Genomic DNA, 19,673 nt, shown 5'->3' with positions numbered 1-19,673 from the left:
TCTGGTATTATTTATCTACAAGTTGCTTGGGGGGGGGGACGACATTGCAGGACAACCATAAGAGAGAACCACTGCAAGGAAGTTGAAGACCCCACCTCACAACAATAGCAGGAGTCTGAAATATATTTCCCAGGGCACCTGAAAACGGGTAGCTATGACATTTTAACTGTTGATGATGCATGCACATCTTTGATTTCCTTCTTTTGTGACCTTTTAAAACAACATTACATTGATTATCGTGAATTATGGATACAATCCATCTGTGATGCTTGGCGATGGTTCTTTAATGTTCTTGTGTGTGTTTGTGTGTTGTGTCGCTCGGAGAAATGGAAGCATGGCTAACCATTCATTCATAAATTTACTTGTATGCCACTTTACTACACACATCATGCTCAAAGCGGCTTACAACCCCAAAAATGCATTTCAAAATCACGCAATGCAGAAAACAATGTCATTATAATGGAATAAAACAACACAAGAAGAAACAGAACAACATTCCAACACTGTTACACCATTACATCAACACCCAACAGCAAAAATAACAAGGGAGCTGCAGTTTCACCTCGGTCCTACCAGCTCCTTGGCTTCCCAGGGCCCTCCTCATCCAGAAAACACAGCAACCCTATTTTCCATTCTCCTGGATCTCGGCAACCTTTCTGCTGCAACCTGTTCCTGCCCTCCCAGCCTTTGGCTCCGGAGCCCTGGCCAAGAGCGAAGCCTCCTCTTGCGCCTGGGGAATCCACTGCCGTCAAACCTGTCTTGCCGCCTGACATGCTCCTCCTTCCCTCCATGACAGCTTTCTGCATTCTTTCTCGCTCCATCTTCAGCAGTGGGGGGGGGGGGTGTGCTTCCTCACAGCACACCTGACCCTGCTGGGACTCCAAACTCCCCCTGGATGTTGGCACTGGGACTCTGCCCACGTCTCGCCATGAAATAATGGGTAAGGAGGAGAATTGGGGTGGTGGGGGTGGTCCTTGCTTGGGTTCCTGGTAAAGAAAGGGGGAGGGGGCTTCCTGATTCAAAGGAAGGGGGTGTGAGGGCCCCTCCCAGTTGCCTAAAGCCGGCTCCCTGAGCAAAGCCCTCCTTAAGGGCCTGGGAGTGGGTCCTCTTCTTCTTTACCTGAGTGGAAGGTTCAAATGAGCCTGGTCAGCCTTCCTTGCCTGATGGGGCAGAAACACTTAAGACAGAACCCCTCCATTTGGAAACACCCCCTTGCCCCCCCACTGTTAGCTGTAATACAGTGGTACCTCGGGTTACATACGCTTCAGGTTACATACGCTTCAGGTTACAGACTCCGTTAGCCCAGAAATATTACTTTGGGTTAAGAACTTTGATTCAGGATAAGAACAGAAACCGTGTTCCGGCGGCAGCGGGAGGCCCCATTAGCTAAAGTGGTGCTTCAGGTTAAGAACAGTTTCAGGTTAAGAACGGACCTCCGGAACGAATTAAGTACTTAACCCGAGGTACCACTGTACTTTTCTTTCAAGAGCTTCCCACACTTTTATTCATTTCCTCTGTGAGAAGAAGCAGAGGCCTTGTATGACGGACTAAGCAGAAGGGCCACTGTTGACTGCTGCCTAGAAGTCAAAGCCCCCCGTCTAGGGGTTGGGGTCTCCCCTTGCACACCCTCCCTATTTTCCAAGGACAGTCCCAGATTTCAGGGGGAGAGCCACCAAGTTCTAGGCTTACACAGCCCAGGAAAGGAAAATAATAATAATCAAAAACAGGAGAAAAAGCAACAACAGCCCACAAACCCACAACATCCCTGGAAAGACCCCCACAGCCCACCAACCGGGGGATGTGCTGGCAATGACACCCACATGCCAGAGGGTGTCCTGCCATATACCAAAGCTGGTGGCTTTGGAGTATATACTTGCACTCTTAAGACAGGAACATAGGACACTGACTCACATCGAGTCGGACCACTGGCCCATCAAGTTCAATACTGGCAGCACCTCTCCAGGGTCTGCCCCAGCCACACCTGGGGGCTGAACATGCAGAACAGGTACTCTGCTCCAGAGCCCTTGGATTGGAAGATTCACTTACCTGTTTAAAACATGTATTTATCAACATACAGAATAAGAGAACAAGAAGAACTTGCGTTTAAAGAAGATTGGAAAATGTTTATTGAATATATGGGAGGGGGGGAATCATGTACACTTGAAAACGCTGGCAACAATGTGATAAATTCAACAGTGTAAATAAGTTTTAATGGATGTAATGATAGAGTACTGAATGGTTTAGTTTATATAAAATATGCAGGGATTTACATTATGCAAAATGAACCACGGAAAGAGAAGGAGGGAAGTCATTGATATTTTAAGGTTGTTTAAATGAATATTGTCTAAACTGAAAATTTAATAAAAATTATATTTATAATATTACAAAATAAAATGCATCTATCACTTTTCCTTGTAAAAAAAATCCCAGAGTAGTGCACATAAAGAATTAAATCAGCAGTGTAGTAAAATACAGAAATTATCCACGGTAAAAGTAAAGGTAAAGGACCCCTGACCAATAGGTCCAGTCATGGACGACTCTGGGGTTGGGGCGCTCATCTCGCTTTACTGGCCAAGGGAGCCAGCGTACAGCTTCCGGGTCATGTGGCCAGCATGACTAAGCCGCTTCTGGTAAACCAGAGCAGCGCAAGGAAACGCCGTTTACCTTCCCGCTGGAGTGGTACCTATTTATCTACTTGCACTTTGATGTGCTTTCTAACTGCTAGGTTGGCAGGAGCAGGGACTGAGCAACGGGAGCTCACCCCGTCGCGGGGATTCGAACCGCCGACCCTCTGATCGGCAAGCCCTAGGCTCAGTGGTTTAATCCACAGCGCCACCCACGTCCCATCCACAGTAGAGATTTTTAATTGTATTAATCTCTTATTTATCCACGGTAGAGATTAATAAAATTAAAAAGGATTACCGCAAAAAGCTAGCAAGATAAAATCGAATTCCTGATTCTTATTGCCCTGGTGTCCCCTGCTTTTCCTCCTCCCCAGGCTCAGAGCTCATTCTTGCCTCATTTGGGGGGGGGGGGAGCTTGAGCCTGCTTAACAGGGAGGGGCTCTGGCCTCCATCCCTCTTCCTCCACTGCTGGCTCCACTGACAGTGAGAAAGACCCTTTGTTCACTATTAATCTTTGCCCACAGCACTGGCAAGCAGGGAGAGCCTGTGGGGGCTCGGCTCAGCCGTGCCACTCACCACCTGGCAAAGGCCCCCTGGCAGCAGCAGCCACTCAGCTTCTCTGCCCAATGCCTCTTTCTCAAAGGTGGGAAGAAAGGTCACCATGGACTGTGCGGCTTCTGTTGCGCCTTCCCAGCTGCGGCTTCCTCTGGAGACCGCAGCAGCTGCAAGCTTGTGGCGAGAGCGATGCCAGGATCCTGCCATGGATGAGAAATCGCCAACATCCTTCCCTGTCCTGTTCTGTTCTTTCGTAGGCGTGCAGATTCTCTGCGAGAGGGAAGAAACTATGAAGCTCATTAAAAAGAGGCGAAACAGGATCAAATGACCGAGCGTGACCAAGGGGACAGGAGAGTCTTGTGAAAAGACAAACCATCTGGAGCGGAAACATTCAAGGGAGACTATATGCACCAACTCTGCCGTGAATTTTGCCCCAGGCCTATCTGACCCATCTGGACCATCTAAGACCTGGACGGAGGAACTCGGCTGGCAAAACGGGAGGTGAGTAAAGGGGAGTTGGCAGGGAACCAGCTCAGGTTTTTTTTTTTTTTTGCTGTTGGCTGCAGACCATCTTTTAAGAGCACCAGATTACTACACTCGCTGTCTCAACTGCCAAACGTGCCTTGCTGTGACTGCCAAACTTGGATACTTCCCAAAATGAAAAACAGGCGAGTTTAAGCAAAAGGTGCAACCACTCTGTCAGGCCTGCACTGGCATCGATGGATGAATCTCTCCTGCGATACACAGCACCTGCAAGGACTCTCCGATCCAAATCAGAACCATGCGATTTGCGTGCGAGTTCAAAGCCTCCTTTCCCCTCGCAATCCAACCCAATCTGAGTCCCAAGGCTGCTAGCCAGGGAAGAAAAACAAAGCTGCAACACGGCCCATCACGTGATCTGTGCACTTTGTCCCCGAGCGTGTGGTGCGGTTTGGCTTAACGCTAAGCAGGTTGCATGAGGCCCAGTGCCAGCCCAGCAGGAACCTCCCTTTCTGCAAAGGCAATTGGGATGCTGGCCGTTTTAATAGGGGAACGGCCATATAGATCAGTGGCAGAGCGGCTGCCTTGCAGGCAAAAGGTTTCAGGTTCATTCCCCCGTGGCATCTCCAGGGGGCGGGGCTAGGTCTGAAACCCTGGAGAGCAGCTGCCAATTAGTGTAGGCAGCACTGAGCTGCATGGACCAGTGGTTTGGATCAGTATAAAGGCACCTTCCTATGTTTCTATCATTGTTCCACGACTTCTTATAGTGCAGATGCTTGCATTGGATGTGACTTCAAAAAAAAACACCTTAAAGCCAAAGCTTGTTTCTGCTGCCCATCCCCTCACTTCCACAGTCTCAGATGGCTCCCAGCACCACTGTGAGGCCTGGGCCACCTGCAGCAGAGACTTTGGTGGGAGGGTGGCTGGCCACTGCATGGTACCCATGTTGTTTCTCTGGGGTGACTCAATCTGCTGTTTTCCAGTGCAGGGAGGTCTGTGAGCACCCTGGAGGCGGTTTTCCCCCAGTGCAATTGGAAAGAGGGGAGGGCAATCATGAATCAGTTGCTTGCCTTCCCCTCTGGGCGCCCTCTTCTCGCTGGGTGACCTTGGCAGAGGATGAAAAGGCACATCCTTCGGGCCAACGATTTTTTGTTGTGTCCCTGCAAGGAGGAGGGCTCCTCAGCCCCCAAAAGAGCAGTCTGACAGTTACTTCCTGAGACGGGCGCTGACGGTGAGTGTAGACTTGCAGGCAAACAGGAAGCAGCAAGTTTGCCCCATCTTTCTTGCTCAGGAAATGGACACAAGCCCTGGGCAACAGGCAGCAGTTGGGTAAGTCTGTGTTGAAACTTCCCCATCCGTTACCTAGAGCTGGGAGGTGCGGGGTGGGAAAGTAGCTCTGATGGCTGAAGCCTTCCCTGGGCAGGTCTGGGGCTGAACCCCACTGCGGGGAGTTGGGACCACTGTCCTTGAGATCCGAAGGACAGGTCGTTCTGCCCCTCCCAGGGGATGTTGCAGGGTCAGTTTGACATCCCTCCCACTGCCCAGGGCTGGCCTGGTGGTGTGCAGTGACAGAGTGGGTGCAAAGTGCTTCTGGGGCACCCCATAGCGGAGGCAGCCCGAAGGATTCAGCTGGATTTAGTTCTGTGCCAGCGGGCAATGAACACGGAGGTGAGTGATCCCCACCCTGCCCCTCTCCACAGGCCAACCTGGAAAACATCTGAATGAGAACCAAATTTGGCAAAACCTCTGTAATATTTGTTTTCACAATAATTCATTTTGGTACTGCTGCTTTTTTAATGGATCGTCTCATAAGCTAACTGAAACTTCACATTATTGAGAAAATTATTATTATTATCATTATTATTATTATTTGCCCCCCTTGGCTTGGCAGCCTGTTGTGGGGGCAGACTGGCCACACCACCCTAAACCCTGTGCTGTTGTCTAGGATCCTTGCTGAAGCAGCTGCCCAGAACCTGCCCCATTTCGTTCGAGGGGGGGAAGGCCAGGCTGGGGGCTAGAGATGGGATCCCCCAGTGAACCAGGCAAAACGGTTGCATCCTGACTGCTCTCTCGGGAAAGGGCAGAGAAGGGCTTCCTAGGCTGCCTCGAGCCCTGCTGGTGTGGAGGGGGCTGCTGCTGTGCCAAAAGCCACCCCGCGGAGACGGCTCGGGCGCAAGAGGCCACCTGCTCCGGGCTTGCTCCTTGGCGCAAAGGGCCCGTCCCCCACCTGCGCAAAGGTGCCCTCGGGTCCGGGCCGCGGAGTGAGAGCAACCGGGCCCCAGCCAAGCTCGGCCGACGCCGCCTCTCGGAGGCAGGAAGGCCAGGCGACCGGGCGCGCGGGGAATGCGGCTGCGGCCCTGGCTCTGGCCCGGCGGGGAGGGCTCCCGTCGCCAGTCCCGCCCGACGAGCAGGAAAGGCGGAGCGGAGCCGGGCGCGCCGTCGGGTAAGTGCGGCCGGGCGCGGGGCTCCGGCCGGTGGGAAGGGGCCGCTCGGATTGGACGGCCCCGGAAGGGAAGAGGTCCGGGCGGGCTCCCCTGGCGGGGCTGGGAGCGGCCTTGGCCGAGGGAAGGAGGCGCCGCGCGCTGGCGGCCCCGACGGAGGGGGACTTTGCCCGGGGAGCTGCTGCGCCCCCGAGGAGCTCCCGAGCGCGGCCCGGCTGGAGGCAGCTGGAGGGCGGAGGCTCCTCGCAGGTAGACTCTTCCTGCCCTGGGAGGCCCTAGGTGAGGACTCGGAGCCCAGTTTCTTTTCCAAAAGCCGCTTCCGGAACCGAGCAGGGGTCCCCCGCACCCCTCGGGCAGCCGGTTTCCAAGCGCCAGCCTACCTGCCTGATCTTTGCTAGTGGGAAGGCCACCTGCGCCGCGGGTCAAGTTGCGCCGATTCCCCGCCTGGGTGGGAATGCCCGCCTGCCTGCCTCCCTTCCCGGCGCCCCTGGCCCCTTTCCCACGTGCTCCCTTCCGCAATCGGAGGAGACGCCGCCCTTCTTGACGAACAAGGAGGCTGGCCGGGCAGGGTCACCCAGCTGGGCCTCGCCAGGTGTTTTGGAGCACAAGCGGCCAGAAGAGCATAATGGGGCGGGGGGCGATGGGAGTTATGGTCCGAAACATCGGGGAGGGCGCCAGCTTGGGAGAAAAGGGGGTTGTTTATTTGGAAATCGCCAGCAAGGCTCTTTTATAAGTCAGAAGGCAACAGAACAACAAAGGCAGCTGCTGTGTGCCAAACACCCGAAAACCAAAAACGACCAAATTAAAACTCGTAAAGTTCAGAAGAATGGGTTACAGAATAGTCAAGGCTGGCTATCGCTGCCTGCTGGAATCTCAGGGCGAACAAACAGGTGCTTGCCTGGCACTGAAATGTCATAGTTGATGCCTGGCAAGCCTTCCTGAGGAGGGTCTTCGATAGTGAGCCCCCTCCCTGCTCCCCACTCACTTAAGGTTGTGCACCAGGGAGGTTTGGCCTTGAGGCTGGCTGCTGGGATGAAAAGTGGCCCTTCAGGGACCAGAGTGATTAGCCGTCCAGGACCCCCTAGTTATCCGCCAGCTCTTTGAATTGTGCCCAGAAATGGATCTGCACTCGGTGCTGTGCTTTAAGTACTGATGGGATGTGATCCACATAGCTAGTCCCCATTAGCAACCTGATTTGGGGCAGAGATATGGTGTATAAATTCTTAAAATACTGAAGAGAAACCTAGTTTCTTTTCGGCAGCAAAGACATTCCTTTGGGCTAGGCTGCTCGTTTGGTCAGTCGGCACCTGCCGCTGCCTCATCTCTGATCTGCCCTGATGGGATCCCCAGAGCTGGTGAGTCTCTGTCTCCCAGCCCACTGCCACCAACCAGTTCCTCCTCCTGTAGCCCAAGATTATTAGGGCTGTTGTGGTGGTGGGGCTGCAATTCATGCCAATGGATTGGTGGGAGAAGATTTGGGCTCCTTGGATGCTGCGATTGGCTTCCACCAGCTGAAACGATGCTTTCTAGCATGATGAATGGTGGTCCATTGGTACTAGAAGAGTGTCCTTTCCCACCATGAACCCGTGGGGAGAGACCGCTGATAATGTTGAAAGTGAAATGATGGACAATTTAAGCACCCCCAATTTAAACCTGGTGACACCTGCAGGGCCCTTTCCAGCTGACCTTTTGGCCAGGTTTTGTTTGCAGCAGCTTCTCCCTCCCCGACTTCTGTTTTGTGATAACGTCAACGTTTGCTTTCTCTTTTCCAGCGACAGCAGGAGAGGCATGGATCCCGCCCGCAGGAGGCCCGTGTTGCTCAACCCTTTACAAACAAGATGAGGGCTTAGCCTAACGGGACCTTTTTGGACGTTTTCATGGTGAACGCCAGAATGGAGCCTTCTGGATCCTCCAGCCCTTCGGACCTAATAGACTTTCTGACTGATTTAGGAATAAGAGACGTGACCTGTGAAACTGGAGACAGCTTAGGAGGGGCGGGTGGCCTGCTGACACCTTCAGAAACCCCCCAGACTGAAACCATGACTCCCCTTCCATTCTTGGGCCTGGAAGACATAGACCTCCTCCAGGGTAGCTTGGGGGGCCTTGGCTGGAGCAGAGGTGAAACGTCCTCTGAGAAACCTTCTCCGCCGCTGGCTCAGAGCCGTGCTGAGGAATTCCACCCTGGAACTTGCCCTTCTTCAAAGCACCTGGAGATTGTGCAGCCTGGGAGGGAAGCATCTCAGCCGCCGCCGGAAAATCCCAAGAGCCTGGATGACTACAGCAATGATGCCACCAAAGCTCTCTTCTCGGCCAGCATCCTCCAAGCTGAGCTATGCTTCCTGGACCTGCAAGGGGCGATTGACCGCCAGAAGGAGCCACTGAGGAGTTCCTCCCCTAGCCTTCAGAAGGTTCTGGGGATGCCCCCCTCCCAGGACTCGGCCACCTCCCATGAGCCTTTGCTCCTGGAGAGCGATAGTGGGGAGGAGCCGGAGGAGGACTCAGAGAGGCAGGAGGAGGAGGAGGAGGATGAAGGCTCACTGGAGGAGGAAGAGGAAGAAGAGGAGGAGGTGGAATGCTTGTTTTACGACAACCCGCTCTTTTGCGCGAGTCCAAGAACCACCAGCTCTGAAAGACCATCTCTCTTGGGCCGTATGGAAGAAAAGGCCTTCAAGGAAGATGGGGAAGGAATCCCCACCTGTGGTCTGACCCCTACGGATTGTGCCCACGGCCTGCCGTGCCAGACAGGTGTGGCAATGAGCCTTGTGGCCATGGACTCCGAGCCTGCGCCTGAGCCAGATCCTGGTGGAAACCCGTCCCCAGGCCCTTACCCAAGTTACGTGCCTCATTACCGCTCCTTGTCTCCCCTGGTGATCACGGAAGGCGAGCTGGAAAGTGCCTGCCCGGTGGAAGAGGAGGAGAGGGAGCTGCCTCGTTGCCTTGCTCCCTTGTCGGACGCGTCAAAGGAGGTGAGTCCTGAGCATCCAGCCTGGTGTTGCTGCTGCTTCCCTGGGCCAGGCTGCAGGGAAAAGCGGCCGTAGCCCAGAGCTCAGCCTGGCCTTCGAAAGGTCAGGCAGCTGATGTTGGATCTCTTGCGTAGCCTGCCTTGGGAACGAAGGAGACCTGCTGGCTGCAGGAAGGGTGCTTAACAATCCCCCATCTTCAAAGACAGTGTAGTACTGATGCTTCTTCTCTATCAAAGCCTGGCCCGCCCACCCTCCCTCCAGCGCGGTGGCCTTCCCTACAAGCAGATGTGCTTCAGGATGGGATGCAAGGCCCTCTCGGAAGCTTCCGCCATCGTTTGCTCCCCTCCCTCCCTGGTCCAGCTGCTCACAGGCTGCCATTCTCTCCCCCCGCAGGTGCTTAGCAAACATTGCCCATTGACTGGGCTGGCAGGAGGCTCCATAGGCAGGCAGGGTCTTCCCAGGGTGGGGTGAGGGGGCCAGAGCTGGGCTGCCCTGCCCTTCTCTGACCTCTGGCTTTGTCTTCCAGGTCCAAGGCTTCTTCCCGGACCAGCCGGACCACAAACCCTCCAGCAGTGATTTGGACCAGATGACTCCCCCAGGTGAGTCCTAATTATGACAATAATATATTTATTATTTATACCCCGCCCATCGGACTGGGTTTCCGCAGCCACTCTGGGCAGCTTCCAGTTTCAAGAGCCAGTGTGGTGTAGCAGTTAAGAGCGGTAGACTCGTAATCTGGTGAACCGGGTTCGATTCCCCGCTCCACCACATGCAGCTGCTGGGTGACCTTGGGCCAGTCACACTTCTCTGAAGTCTCTCAGCCCCACTCACCTCACAGAGTGTTTGTTGTGGGGGAGGAAGGGAAAGGAGAATGTTAGCCGCTTTGAGGCTCCTTAGGGTAGTGATAAAGCGGGGTATCAAATCCAAATTCCTCTTCTTCTTCCAACCAAATATCAAAAACAATACAGCGTCAGACATTAAAAACTCCCTAAACAGGTGTCTTTTAAAAGTAAAATAATTGTTTATTACCTTGACATCTGCTGGGAGGGCGTTCCACCGGGCAGGTGCCACTACCGAGAAGGCCCTCTGCCTGGTTCCCTGTAACCTCACTTCTCGCAGGGAGGGATCTCAGGCTGAACGATGGGGGTGGAGACGCTCCGTCAGGTATAGAGGACCGAGACCATGGGCTGCAGACCATCTATTAAGAGCATCAGGTTACTACACTAACGGTCTCCCCTGCCAATCTCCTCCAGTTTGCCGAGAACACCGAAGGTTCAGCTGTTCCCAGAAAGCTGGACTTTTCCCTGGTGACTGCCACCCCACCCCCACACCTAAGAGGCCTGCTGGCTCACTTTTCAGCTGCCCTTTATCTTCCCAGAAGATTTGAAGATTTTAAAGGCAGGTCATGCTGCTATGGACTTTCGGTGAAAAGTGGTATAGAACATATGAAAATTATGAAATTATGGAACATAAGAAAATTAATTAAATGAAGTGGAGCCCTCCGGCCTGCTTGTTCAGCCCCAGTGATTGGGTGAAGAGAGATTCTGTGATCCAAAAGCCTTTGGCTTAAGAGAACACGCACACACATGCAAATTCACTCCTGCTGGAAAATATGATAAGGCTCTCTTTAGCTTCTTCACTGTGAAAATGTCCTTGCACTCATGTGCAGGGTCGCTCTCCTGAACCCACACTTTTTCTCCCCCCCCCCCACTTTTTACATTTAAAAAAAGATTTTAAACATCTTTATTGAAAGTTCAAAAAGTGCGTAATTATATAAAAAAATCCCTTCCAGTAGCACCTTAGAGACCAATTAAGTTTGTTATTGGTATGAGCTTTCGTGTGCATGCACACTTTTTGAGATACACCGAAACAGAAGTATCTGAAGAAGTGTGGATGTACACAAAAGCTCATACCAATAACAAACTTAGCTGGTCTCTAAGGTGCTACTGAAAGGAATTTTTTTATTTTGTTTTGACTACAGCGGACCAACATGGCTACCTACCGGTACATAATTATATGTGCACTAAACATTGTGAGACGTAAAAGAGAGCAAAAGAGAAACAGAATGTGTATAGAAGGGGAAATAAGAGGGGGGGATCCCCAAACTGCATACTTTACAAGGTTGTCATTGTACTTCACCAGATCTTAACCTATTGCAGTATTTGTAAGAATGGATTCCAGATAGAGTATCATTGAATTTGTCCATGGCAAGTCTGCATTTATATGCAAGTTGTTCATCTGTTGCGAGTTTGTATAAATCTTCAATCCAATTGTAGAAAGGAGCCGCATTTTTATTTTTCCAATTCATCAGTATCAGTCTTTTTGCTGTGGTCAGGGCACGGAGAGCCCACTCGTATTGTCCTTTTGTAAATATTCAAGAGGATATTTTGCTCTGTAAATGTAAGGTTGTTCCGTACAGTTCTGTTGATCATTTGTTACCTTCTGCCAAAAATCTTTCAATTTGGGCAATGAAAGAACATATGTTTTAGAGAAGCATTATCCGTATTGCATCTCCAACAGTTAGATACCTTAGATAGCCCTTTTTTAAACAAACATAATGGGGTCCAGTATATTCTAAATATTGTTTTTTGTTGCATGAGCCTCAAGTTAAGGTCCAGAGACACCCTTGTTATAGCAGTTAAAACAGATTCACACTGTGTGGTCGAAATTGAGATCTCTAAGTGCACCCACACTTTTCTTGAGGCTCCATCGCTCATGCCGGTCAAGATGGCATCGCTTCCCTTTTACCCTTGCTTTCGAGAGGCTGCTGACCCAGTGTGCACAAGACGACCTTATGCAGTTTAAAATAAACCATGCAGGGGCTCAGTTTTCAGAATTAAAAATCCAGCATTTACAAGCAGTTCTCAAAAATTATCACCTGACCGATCCTTGGTGTCGTCTCACCTCCAGCCAGGAACGGGGGCGGACTGGAAAAGTGTTGGGGCATCAGAGTAAGTGAGGCTGCAGGATGCGTCCACTGCTTCCACGGTGTAGGCGTTCAGGTCGGGGGCCTCAGCTTGTGACTCGTCCTTTCCAGGACTGAAGTTGTTAGTAGCTTAAACCTGTTAGCTTAAGCAAAGACTTCTTAATTTTCCAGTTTTAACTTTGCTGACAGTCCTTTCATAGAATCATAGAGTTGGAAGAGACCACAAGGGCCATCGAGTCCAACCCCCTGCCAAGCAGGAAACACCATCAGAGCACTCCTGACATATGGTTGTCAAGCCTCTGCTTAAAGACCTCCAGAGAAGGAGACTCCACCACACTCCTTGGCAGCAAATTCCACTGTCGAACAGCTCTTACTGTCAGGAAGTTCTTCCTAAGGTTTAGGTGGAATCTTCTTTCTTGTAGTTTGGATCCATTGCTCCGTGTCCGCTTCTCTGGAGCAGCAGAAAACAACCTTTCTCCCTCTATGTGACATCCTTTTATATATTTGAACATGGCTATCATATCACCCCTTAACCTCCTCTTCTCCAGGCTAAACATGCCCAGCTCCCTTAGCCGTTCCTCATAAGGCATCGTTTCCAGGCCTTTGACCATTTTGGTTGCCCTCCTCTGGACACGTTCCAGTTTGTCAGTGTCCTTCTTGAACTGTGGTGCCCAGAACTGGACACAGTACTCCAGGTGAGGTCTGACCAGAGCAGAATACAGTGGCACTATTACTTCCCTTGATCTAGATGCTACACTCCTATTGATGCAGCCCAGAATTGCATTGGCTTTTTTAGCTGCCGCGTCACACTGTTGGCTCATGTCAAGTTTGTGGTCAACCAAGACTCCTAGATCCTTTTCACATGTACTGCTCTCAAGCCAGGTGTCACCCATCTTGTATTTGTGCCTCTCATTTTTTTGCCCAAGTGCAATAACCTGTTGTCCCATCCATTCCTCCCTCCCTTCCCACCCAGGTGTTGACTTGCCAGCCCAGGAAGGCCTGCTCTTTTCCGTCTGCAGCACCTCCCTGGTGACCGCTTTGCTGCAAGAGCCTCTGGAGGGCCACCCTGCCCCAGAGCCTCCATCTCCTGCAGAGATCAGCTGGGCTTCTTCCAGCTTCCGGTCCCTCTCGGCTCCTGCCGCAGAGCAGAGTCGGTGGCAGGAGGAGCACAAGCCACAAGCCCCATCCCGTGGCCACCCACTGCCTTCGTGCGCATGGGTGGAGGAGCCCAGAAGGACTTCCTGCCTGCAGGAGGAAGTTGCTGCGGCAGATTTGCACTTGGCCTCCCTCGGTGGTGCGGAAGGCAAGCTGGAGAGCTCAGCAGAGGGTCTTGAGATGGTGCCCGTCGTGGATGGAGATGAAACCTTGGAAGAGGATGAGGACGAGGAGGAAGAAGAAAAACCGGCCGTACAGTAAGTTTGTTCCCTTAGGTGTCTCCTGGGGCCTTTCACCTCCGTTCATCTGCTAGACGCCCACCACATCCTCCTGGTGTGGTTAGAAGCTGGGACTGGGTAGATGCAACCCAGCAGCAGCCTCCATGTGTGGGCAAGTGTCTTCCTTTGCAGAGGCAGCAACAGCCTCACTAGCAGCTTTGAGGAGCCTCAGCTGTCCTCTGTTCGCCTGCTGCTTCCTCCTTTCCTCCTTCTGCCGGGTCCTCCGCCCTTATGAAGGCTTGACGTTTTCATTTCCCCAAAAAGTTTTTGATTTGAGTTTCCATTGAAATGAGGCTGTATTTTAATGTTTTAATGTTGTATTTTAATCTTGTTTTTCAGTTGAATTTCAATCAATTTGTTTTTATATTGGGTGTTCGCTGCCCTGAGCCCGGTCTTGGCTGGGGAGGGCGGGGTATAAATTATTATTATTATTATTATTATTATTATTATTATTATTATTATTATGGCTTGTGGCTTGTGGCTTGTGGCTCTCAGGATCTCTTTTCTTCAAGGCTGCTCCAGCTCTCTAGGCAAAGGAAAGGCTCTAAAGCCGTGTAGGGCAGAGAAGGGCACCGTGTTGCAACACCCATCTGAACAGAAGCGTTGCAAGGAAATGTGTCCCTCGGATGCTCCGTGCATCCTAGCGGGAGAAGGGCAGAGGGGCAGCCCACCGCTGGCCCACACGCGCACCCCACAGAGATAGTGTGATACTGCCAGGCAGTATCCACCTCCATTGTTCTGCCCGGACACTGAGGTCCAGCGCCGAGGGCCTTCTGGTGGTCCCCTCACTGCGAGAAGCCAAGTTACAGGGAACCAGGCAGAGGGCCTTCTCGGTAGTGGCACCTGCCCTGTGGAACGCCCTCCCACCAGATGTCAAAGAGAAAAATAACTACCAAACTTTTAGAAGACATCTGAAGGCAGCCCTGTTTAGGGAAGCTTTTAATGTTTAACAGGTTATTGTATTTTAGTGTTCTGTTGGAAGCCGCCCAGAGTGGCCGGGGAAACTCAGCCAAATGGGTGGGGTATAAATAATAAATTATTATTATTATTATTATTATTATTATTATTATTATTATTATTAGGCTGCCAACTGCAGGGGAACTCAGGGCTGTCACCGGGGGGGGGGGCGGCAGGGGTCCTGCCCCAGCAGCAGCCCGACTTGCAAGGGGCTGATGCTCCAGCGGCTGTCCTTTTCAGATGGATTAGGGCATCCATCGTACTTCTTCCCGCAGCGCGTAGTTAAACTGTGGAACTCACCACCACAGGGCCACCAATTTGGATGGCTTTAAAAGAGGGCTAGGCAAATTTGTGGAGGAGGAGAGGGCTATTGTTGGCTGCCAGCCAGGATGGCTATGGAATCAGTCACGCTTCTGAATACCAGTTGCTGGAAACCACAGGAGGGGAGAGTTGCTCTTGTGCTCTGCACAACCTTGCAGGTTTCGCATAACAGGCATTTGGTCGGCCGCTGTGAGAAGAGGATGCTGGACCAGCGTTGACCCGATACGACAGGCTCTTCTTATGTTGCCTTTTACCAAGTCCATCTTATAATAGTAATAATAACAATAACATTAGTAATAATTAATAACAACAACAACAACAACAACAACAACAACAATAATAATAATAATAATAATAATAATAATAATAATATTTTATTTACCGTATTTTGCGCCCCATAGGACGCTCCGGCCCATAGGACACACCTAGTTTTTTTGGGGGGGAGAATAAAGAAAAAAAAAATATTTCCCCCCCAGGTGCGGGGCTGGAAGAACCAGGTCGGGGAACAGTGGGAAGGCACTCTCTGCCTCCCCGGTGTCCCCCAAGCTTGTGGGGCTGGCGATGGGGAGAAGTGCGCTGATCCCGGGACTGCAGGCAGCTCTGCGCAACCCTTGGAGCCGGTCTCCCGAGGGTTGCGCAGAGCTTCCTGAAGCCTGGAGAGCGAGAGGGGTCGGTGCGCACCGACCCCCCTCGCTCTCCAGGCTTCAGCGAAAGCCTGCATTCCCCCCATAGGACGCACACACATTTCCCCTTCATTTTTGGAGGGGGAAAAGTGCGTCCTATAGGGCGAAAAATACGGTATATCCCACCCTCCCCAGCTGAAGCCGGGCTCAGAGCGGCTAACAACAATAAAATAATACAACATTCTAAAATCATTTAATTATAAAATTAATTCAAATCAAATTGATGGCAACCATTGGGCTAGAGTTCTGTGAAGATTGCCAAAGGAGGAAGTCAGGCTGTGCCTGTGGTGGAACAGCTCTGTCTTGCAGGCCCTGCGGAAAGATGCCAAGTCCCGCAGGGCCCTAGTCGCTTGTGACATGACAGAGCATTCCACCAGATCAGGGCCACAGCCGAAAAAGCCCTGGCTCTGGTTGAGGCCAGCCTAACCTCCCTGTGGCCCGGGACCTCCAGGATGTTTTTGTTTGAAAACCGTAAGGTCCTCCATGGGACATACCAGAAGAGGTGGTTCCGTAGGTCCGAGGCCATATAGGGCTTTAAAGGTTTAAATCTTGTTCAGTATTGCCTACTTTGACTATCAGTATCTGTCCGGGGGTCTTTCAGGGTCTCTCTTATGCCTCCCTGGCTCCACCTCCCTTTAGTTCCAGGGACCTCATTCCCTCAAGACTTCCTGTCAGTTCACACCAGACCACTTTCAAGGATAGGAGCACTTGCATTTCAGCCTGGCTTTGGATTGCTGGCAGTCTCTTTTTATTATCATTATTTTTTTATTTAATTTTCCATTTTGTAACATTTAGACACATCATCTTTATCCAGTTTACTTCTTTAGCTCTTAAGAGCCTGCGACTTCCCTCCCTCCCTCCCGCCTCACGGTTTTCAAAGTTCACCTTTATCTCAAAGCATTTATACACTTTCCAATTTCTTTCTAAATATCACATTTTTTAAATAAATCTCAACAGGGAAAGAACAAGTCTTTTTACAACCCTGCTAATGTTGTTAATTGCTTACAATGCTCCTTCAAATGTTGTATAAATTTACTCCAATCATTTTGGAATGCTTGATCACACTGGTTTCGGATTTTTTTCTGGTCAGCTTCGCTGATTCCGCAAAGTCCACCATCTTCATCTGCCACTCTTCTTTCATTGGGACTTCTTGTTGCTTCCATTTTTGAGCTAAAAGAATTCTTGCTGCAGCTATTGCATACATAAACAGTTTTTTTTATCTTCCTTTGGTATTTCTTCCCCTACTATACCCAGTAAAAACACTTCTGGTTTTTTAACCAAAGTATTTTTATACATTTTCTTTAATGTATAAAATGTATTTCCCCCCCTAAATTGATTTTTGAATTCTGAATTTATTGTTATTCAATTTTTATACTGTATTTTATGCTGTTTTGTTTTGTTGTTGTTGTTGTTTTGCATCAATTAAGTGTATTAAATTTGTTGTAAGCTACGCTGAGCCCGGTTTTCTGAACCGGGAAGGGCGGCATATAAATAAACATTTATTTATTTATTATTACATATCATTTCCTAGTAAGCTTTTACCTCCTTACAAGTCCACCACATGTGATAGAAACTACCTTCCTTTTCTTTACGTTTCCAACACTCCTTAGCTCCTATACAGTGCACCAATGCAGTGCATTAAAAGAAAACGTTACGAAAATGATGTATAGATGGATTGCTGACAGTCCCAGCCTGAAAGCCCCAGTGGCATCACCCTGGGCTAGACCATGCGAATTGGCCACTACTCAGAGATAAGGGCAGCAGCTTCAGTGTTTTTCCATGGGATGCGGCTGCTACCCCTCCCCACTGAAAGCTCCCCACTTTGCAACTGGCCTCTCGCTTTCCTTTCTTTTTTTCCCCTTTAAATTTTTTTATTTCAAAACCAAAAAAATTACAAACGTCAAATTCAAAAGCCATATTCATTTTCTAACATAAGCCTATTACAAAGATTACCTAAATTAAAATACATCTAATTGCTCTAGGCTTCCCTTTGCTATATTTAAATACAACACAATGAACAAATTACCGTATTTTTTGCACCATAACACTCACTTTTTTCCTCTTAAAAAGTAAGGGGAAATGTCTGTGCGTGTTATGGAGGGAATGCCTACGGGTGGCATGCCTACGGATTTTCCTCCTCTAAAAACTATGTGCGTGTTATGGTCGGGTGCGTGTTATAGAGCGAAAAATACGGTATATTATAAATGTTGTTGTTGTTGAGTCGTTTAGTCGTGTCCGACTCTTCGTGGCCCCATGGACCAGAGCACGCCAGGCCCTCCTGTCTTCCACTGCCTCCTGCAGCTTGATCAAACTCATGCTGGTAGCTTCGAGAACACTATCCAACCATCTCGTCCTCTGTCGTCCCCTTCTCCTTGGGCCCTCCATCTTTCCCAACATCAGGGTCTTTTCCAGGGAGTCTTCTCTTCTCATGAGGTGGCCAAAGTACTGGAGCCACAGCTTCAGGATCTGTGCTTCCAGTGAGCACTCAGGGCTGATTTCCTTCAGAATGAATAGGTTTGATCTTCTTGCAATCCATGGGACTCTCAAGAGTCTCCTCCAGCACCATAATTCAAAAGCATCAATTCTTCGGCGATCAGCCTTCTTTACAGTCCAGCTCTCACTTCCATACATCACTACTGGGAAAACCATGGCTTTAACTATACGGACCTTTGTTGGCAAGGTGATGTCTCTGCTTTTTAAGATGCTGCCGAGGTTTGTCATTGCTTTTCTCCCAAAAAGCAGGCGTCTTTTAATTTCGTGACTGCTGCCAGGTTCCCATATACCCCCCACTCCCCTTCACCCATGTGTGATCTCAATATTTTACTTCTTCCATCTTGTTGTGTGTTGTTACAACTGCTTTCCTTTCTTGCAGCCGCCCTGAAGAGCCACCCTCTGAGAAGGGCACCGATTCAGGGGAGAAGACGCCACCCGCCAAGGAGCAGGCAGAGCCCAACGGCATCCTCCACGCCAACGGCAGCGCCCCCCCTGCGGACCAGGCTGCCGCGGCAAGGCTGGCAACACGGCTCTACCACCTGGATGGCTTCAAGAGGTCGCAGGTGGCCTCTTTTCTCCGGAAGAAGTAAGGGGGTCTTGGATCAGGAACAGAGGCAGGGGCTTCTCTCCCGGTTGGAGTGGTATGACTCAGATCGCCTTCCTGCCCAGCTGGCTTATTTCGGCTCAGTTCCCTTTTGTGAGGTGTTCACAAAGGAAAGGAAGGATTGAACTCTGATTAATAAAAATACACCCAGAGGCTTGAACCAGCAAGACTCTGGGGAGGGTGCGTATAATAATCTCTGTCCCTCCACCCCTCAGCCCAGGTCGTTTTATTCACAAAAGAACTTTTACAGAGTGTTCGTAAGAACCAATCAGATTTCTTCTGGCAGTTCCCTCGCTATGAGAAGCCAGGTTACAGGGAACCAGGCAGAGGGCCTTCTTGGTAGTGGCACCCGCCCTGTGAAACCCCACGTGGGGACAAAGTTAAACTACAAACACTAGTTAGGCAGGCATACTTTTGGGTAAATGAATGAAAACTACAAAGGAGTGCATTCAGCAACAATCAGTCATAAACAATCAGTACATATGATAAGAAGGATGGCCAGGAGGACAGTGATCATGATCACCTTTATGTGAAACCTGTTTCCTGGCCCTAAGATTAACATCCTAAGATTAACATATCAGAAAAGCTACATCAAAGGAACTGCCCACTGTCTTTGATGACCCAGGACACCTGCCTGTCTAAGTGGGTACCTGACTTGTGAAGAAAGAGAAATGGAACAGGGATGCAGAGGTGTGGATTGATCAAGAATCATATCAAAATAGTTTAAACCCAGTCAACACAATGCTTTCATTGCTGACACAGATGGCTTGCCCTATATTTGTTATAATTCCTCATAGCAATCCCACCTGATCACTACACTTTTGCTCTCCCAGCTAGACACGGCTGCGGCCTCTTGAGGCACGTGGTTAAACTGTGGAACTCCCTCCCACAGGAGGCAGGCTTGGGCCAGCAACTTGGATGGCGTTGAACGAGCACCGGGCGAATTCACGGAGGAGGAGAGGGATATTGAGGGCTGCTAGCTAGGCTTTGCCACCACATTTGGAGGCAAAAATGCTTCTGAGTGCCTCCTACTGGGAACCACAGGAGGGGAGAGTTGCTCCTGTGCTTGAATCCTGATTGTGAGCTTCTCACGGGCATCTGGTTGGCCACAGTGAGAACAGAATGCCGGACCTGATCCTCCTTGGCCTGATCCAGCAATCTCTTCTAAGTATGTTCTTATGCTCTTGCAATGA

The 19,673-nt window shown here is 50.4% G+C and overlaps 1 protein-coding gene across 2 annotated transcripts in view; it reads left to right on the top strand.

Annotated features, from left to right (window-relative positions):
- The first annotated feature begins 5,932 nt into the window (after positions 1-5,932).
- The window catches only part of PSD4 (pleckstrin and Sec7 domain containing 4), a 32,066-nt gene continuing 18,325 nt past the window's right edge, over positions 5,933-19,673 (top strand). The window contains exons 1-5 of one of the 2 annotated variants that reach the window (XM_082229895.1): positions 5,933-6,102; positions 7,873-9,066; positions 9,590-9,662; positions 12,963-13,401; positions 18,256-18,462. In XM_082229895.1, coding sequence (XP_082086021.1) covers positions 7,978-9,066; positions 9,590-9,662; positions 12,963-13,401; positions 18,256-18,462 — 1,808 coding nt within the window. In that variant the 5' untranslated portion in view covers positions 5,933-6,102; positions 7,873-7,977. Of the gene's footprint in view, positions 6,103-6,236; positions 6,380-7,872; positions 9,067-9,589; positions 9,663-12,962; positions 13,402-18,255; positions 18,463-19,673 lie in introns of those variants that run through there. The other variant, XM_082229894.1, reaches the window with a different exon arrangement.

The sequence above is a fragment of the Podarcis vaucheri genome (genome assembly GCF_965113315.1).
Source record: "Podarcis vaucheri genome assembly, chromosome: 7".
Lineage (NCBI taxonomy): Eukaryota > Metazoa > Chordata > Lepidosauria > Squamata > Lacertidae > Podarcis > Podarcis vaucheri.
This window is presented reverse-complemented; position numbering and strand designations above follow the sequence as displayed.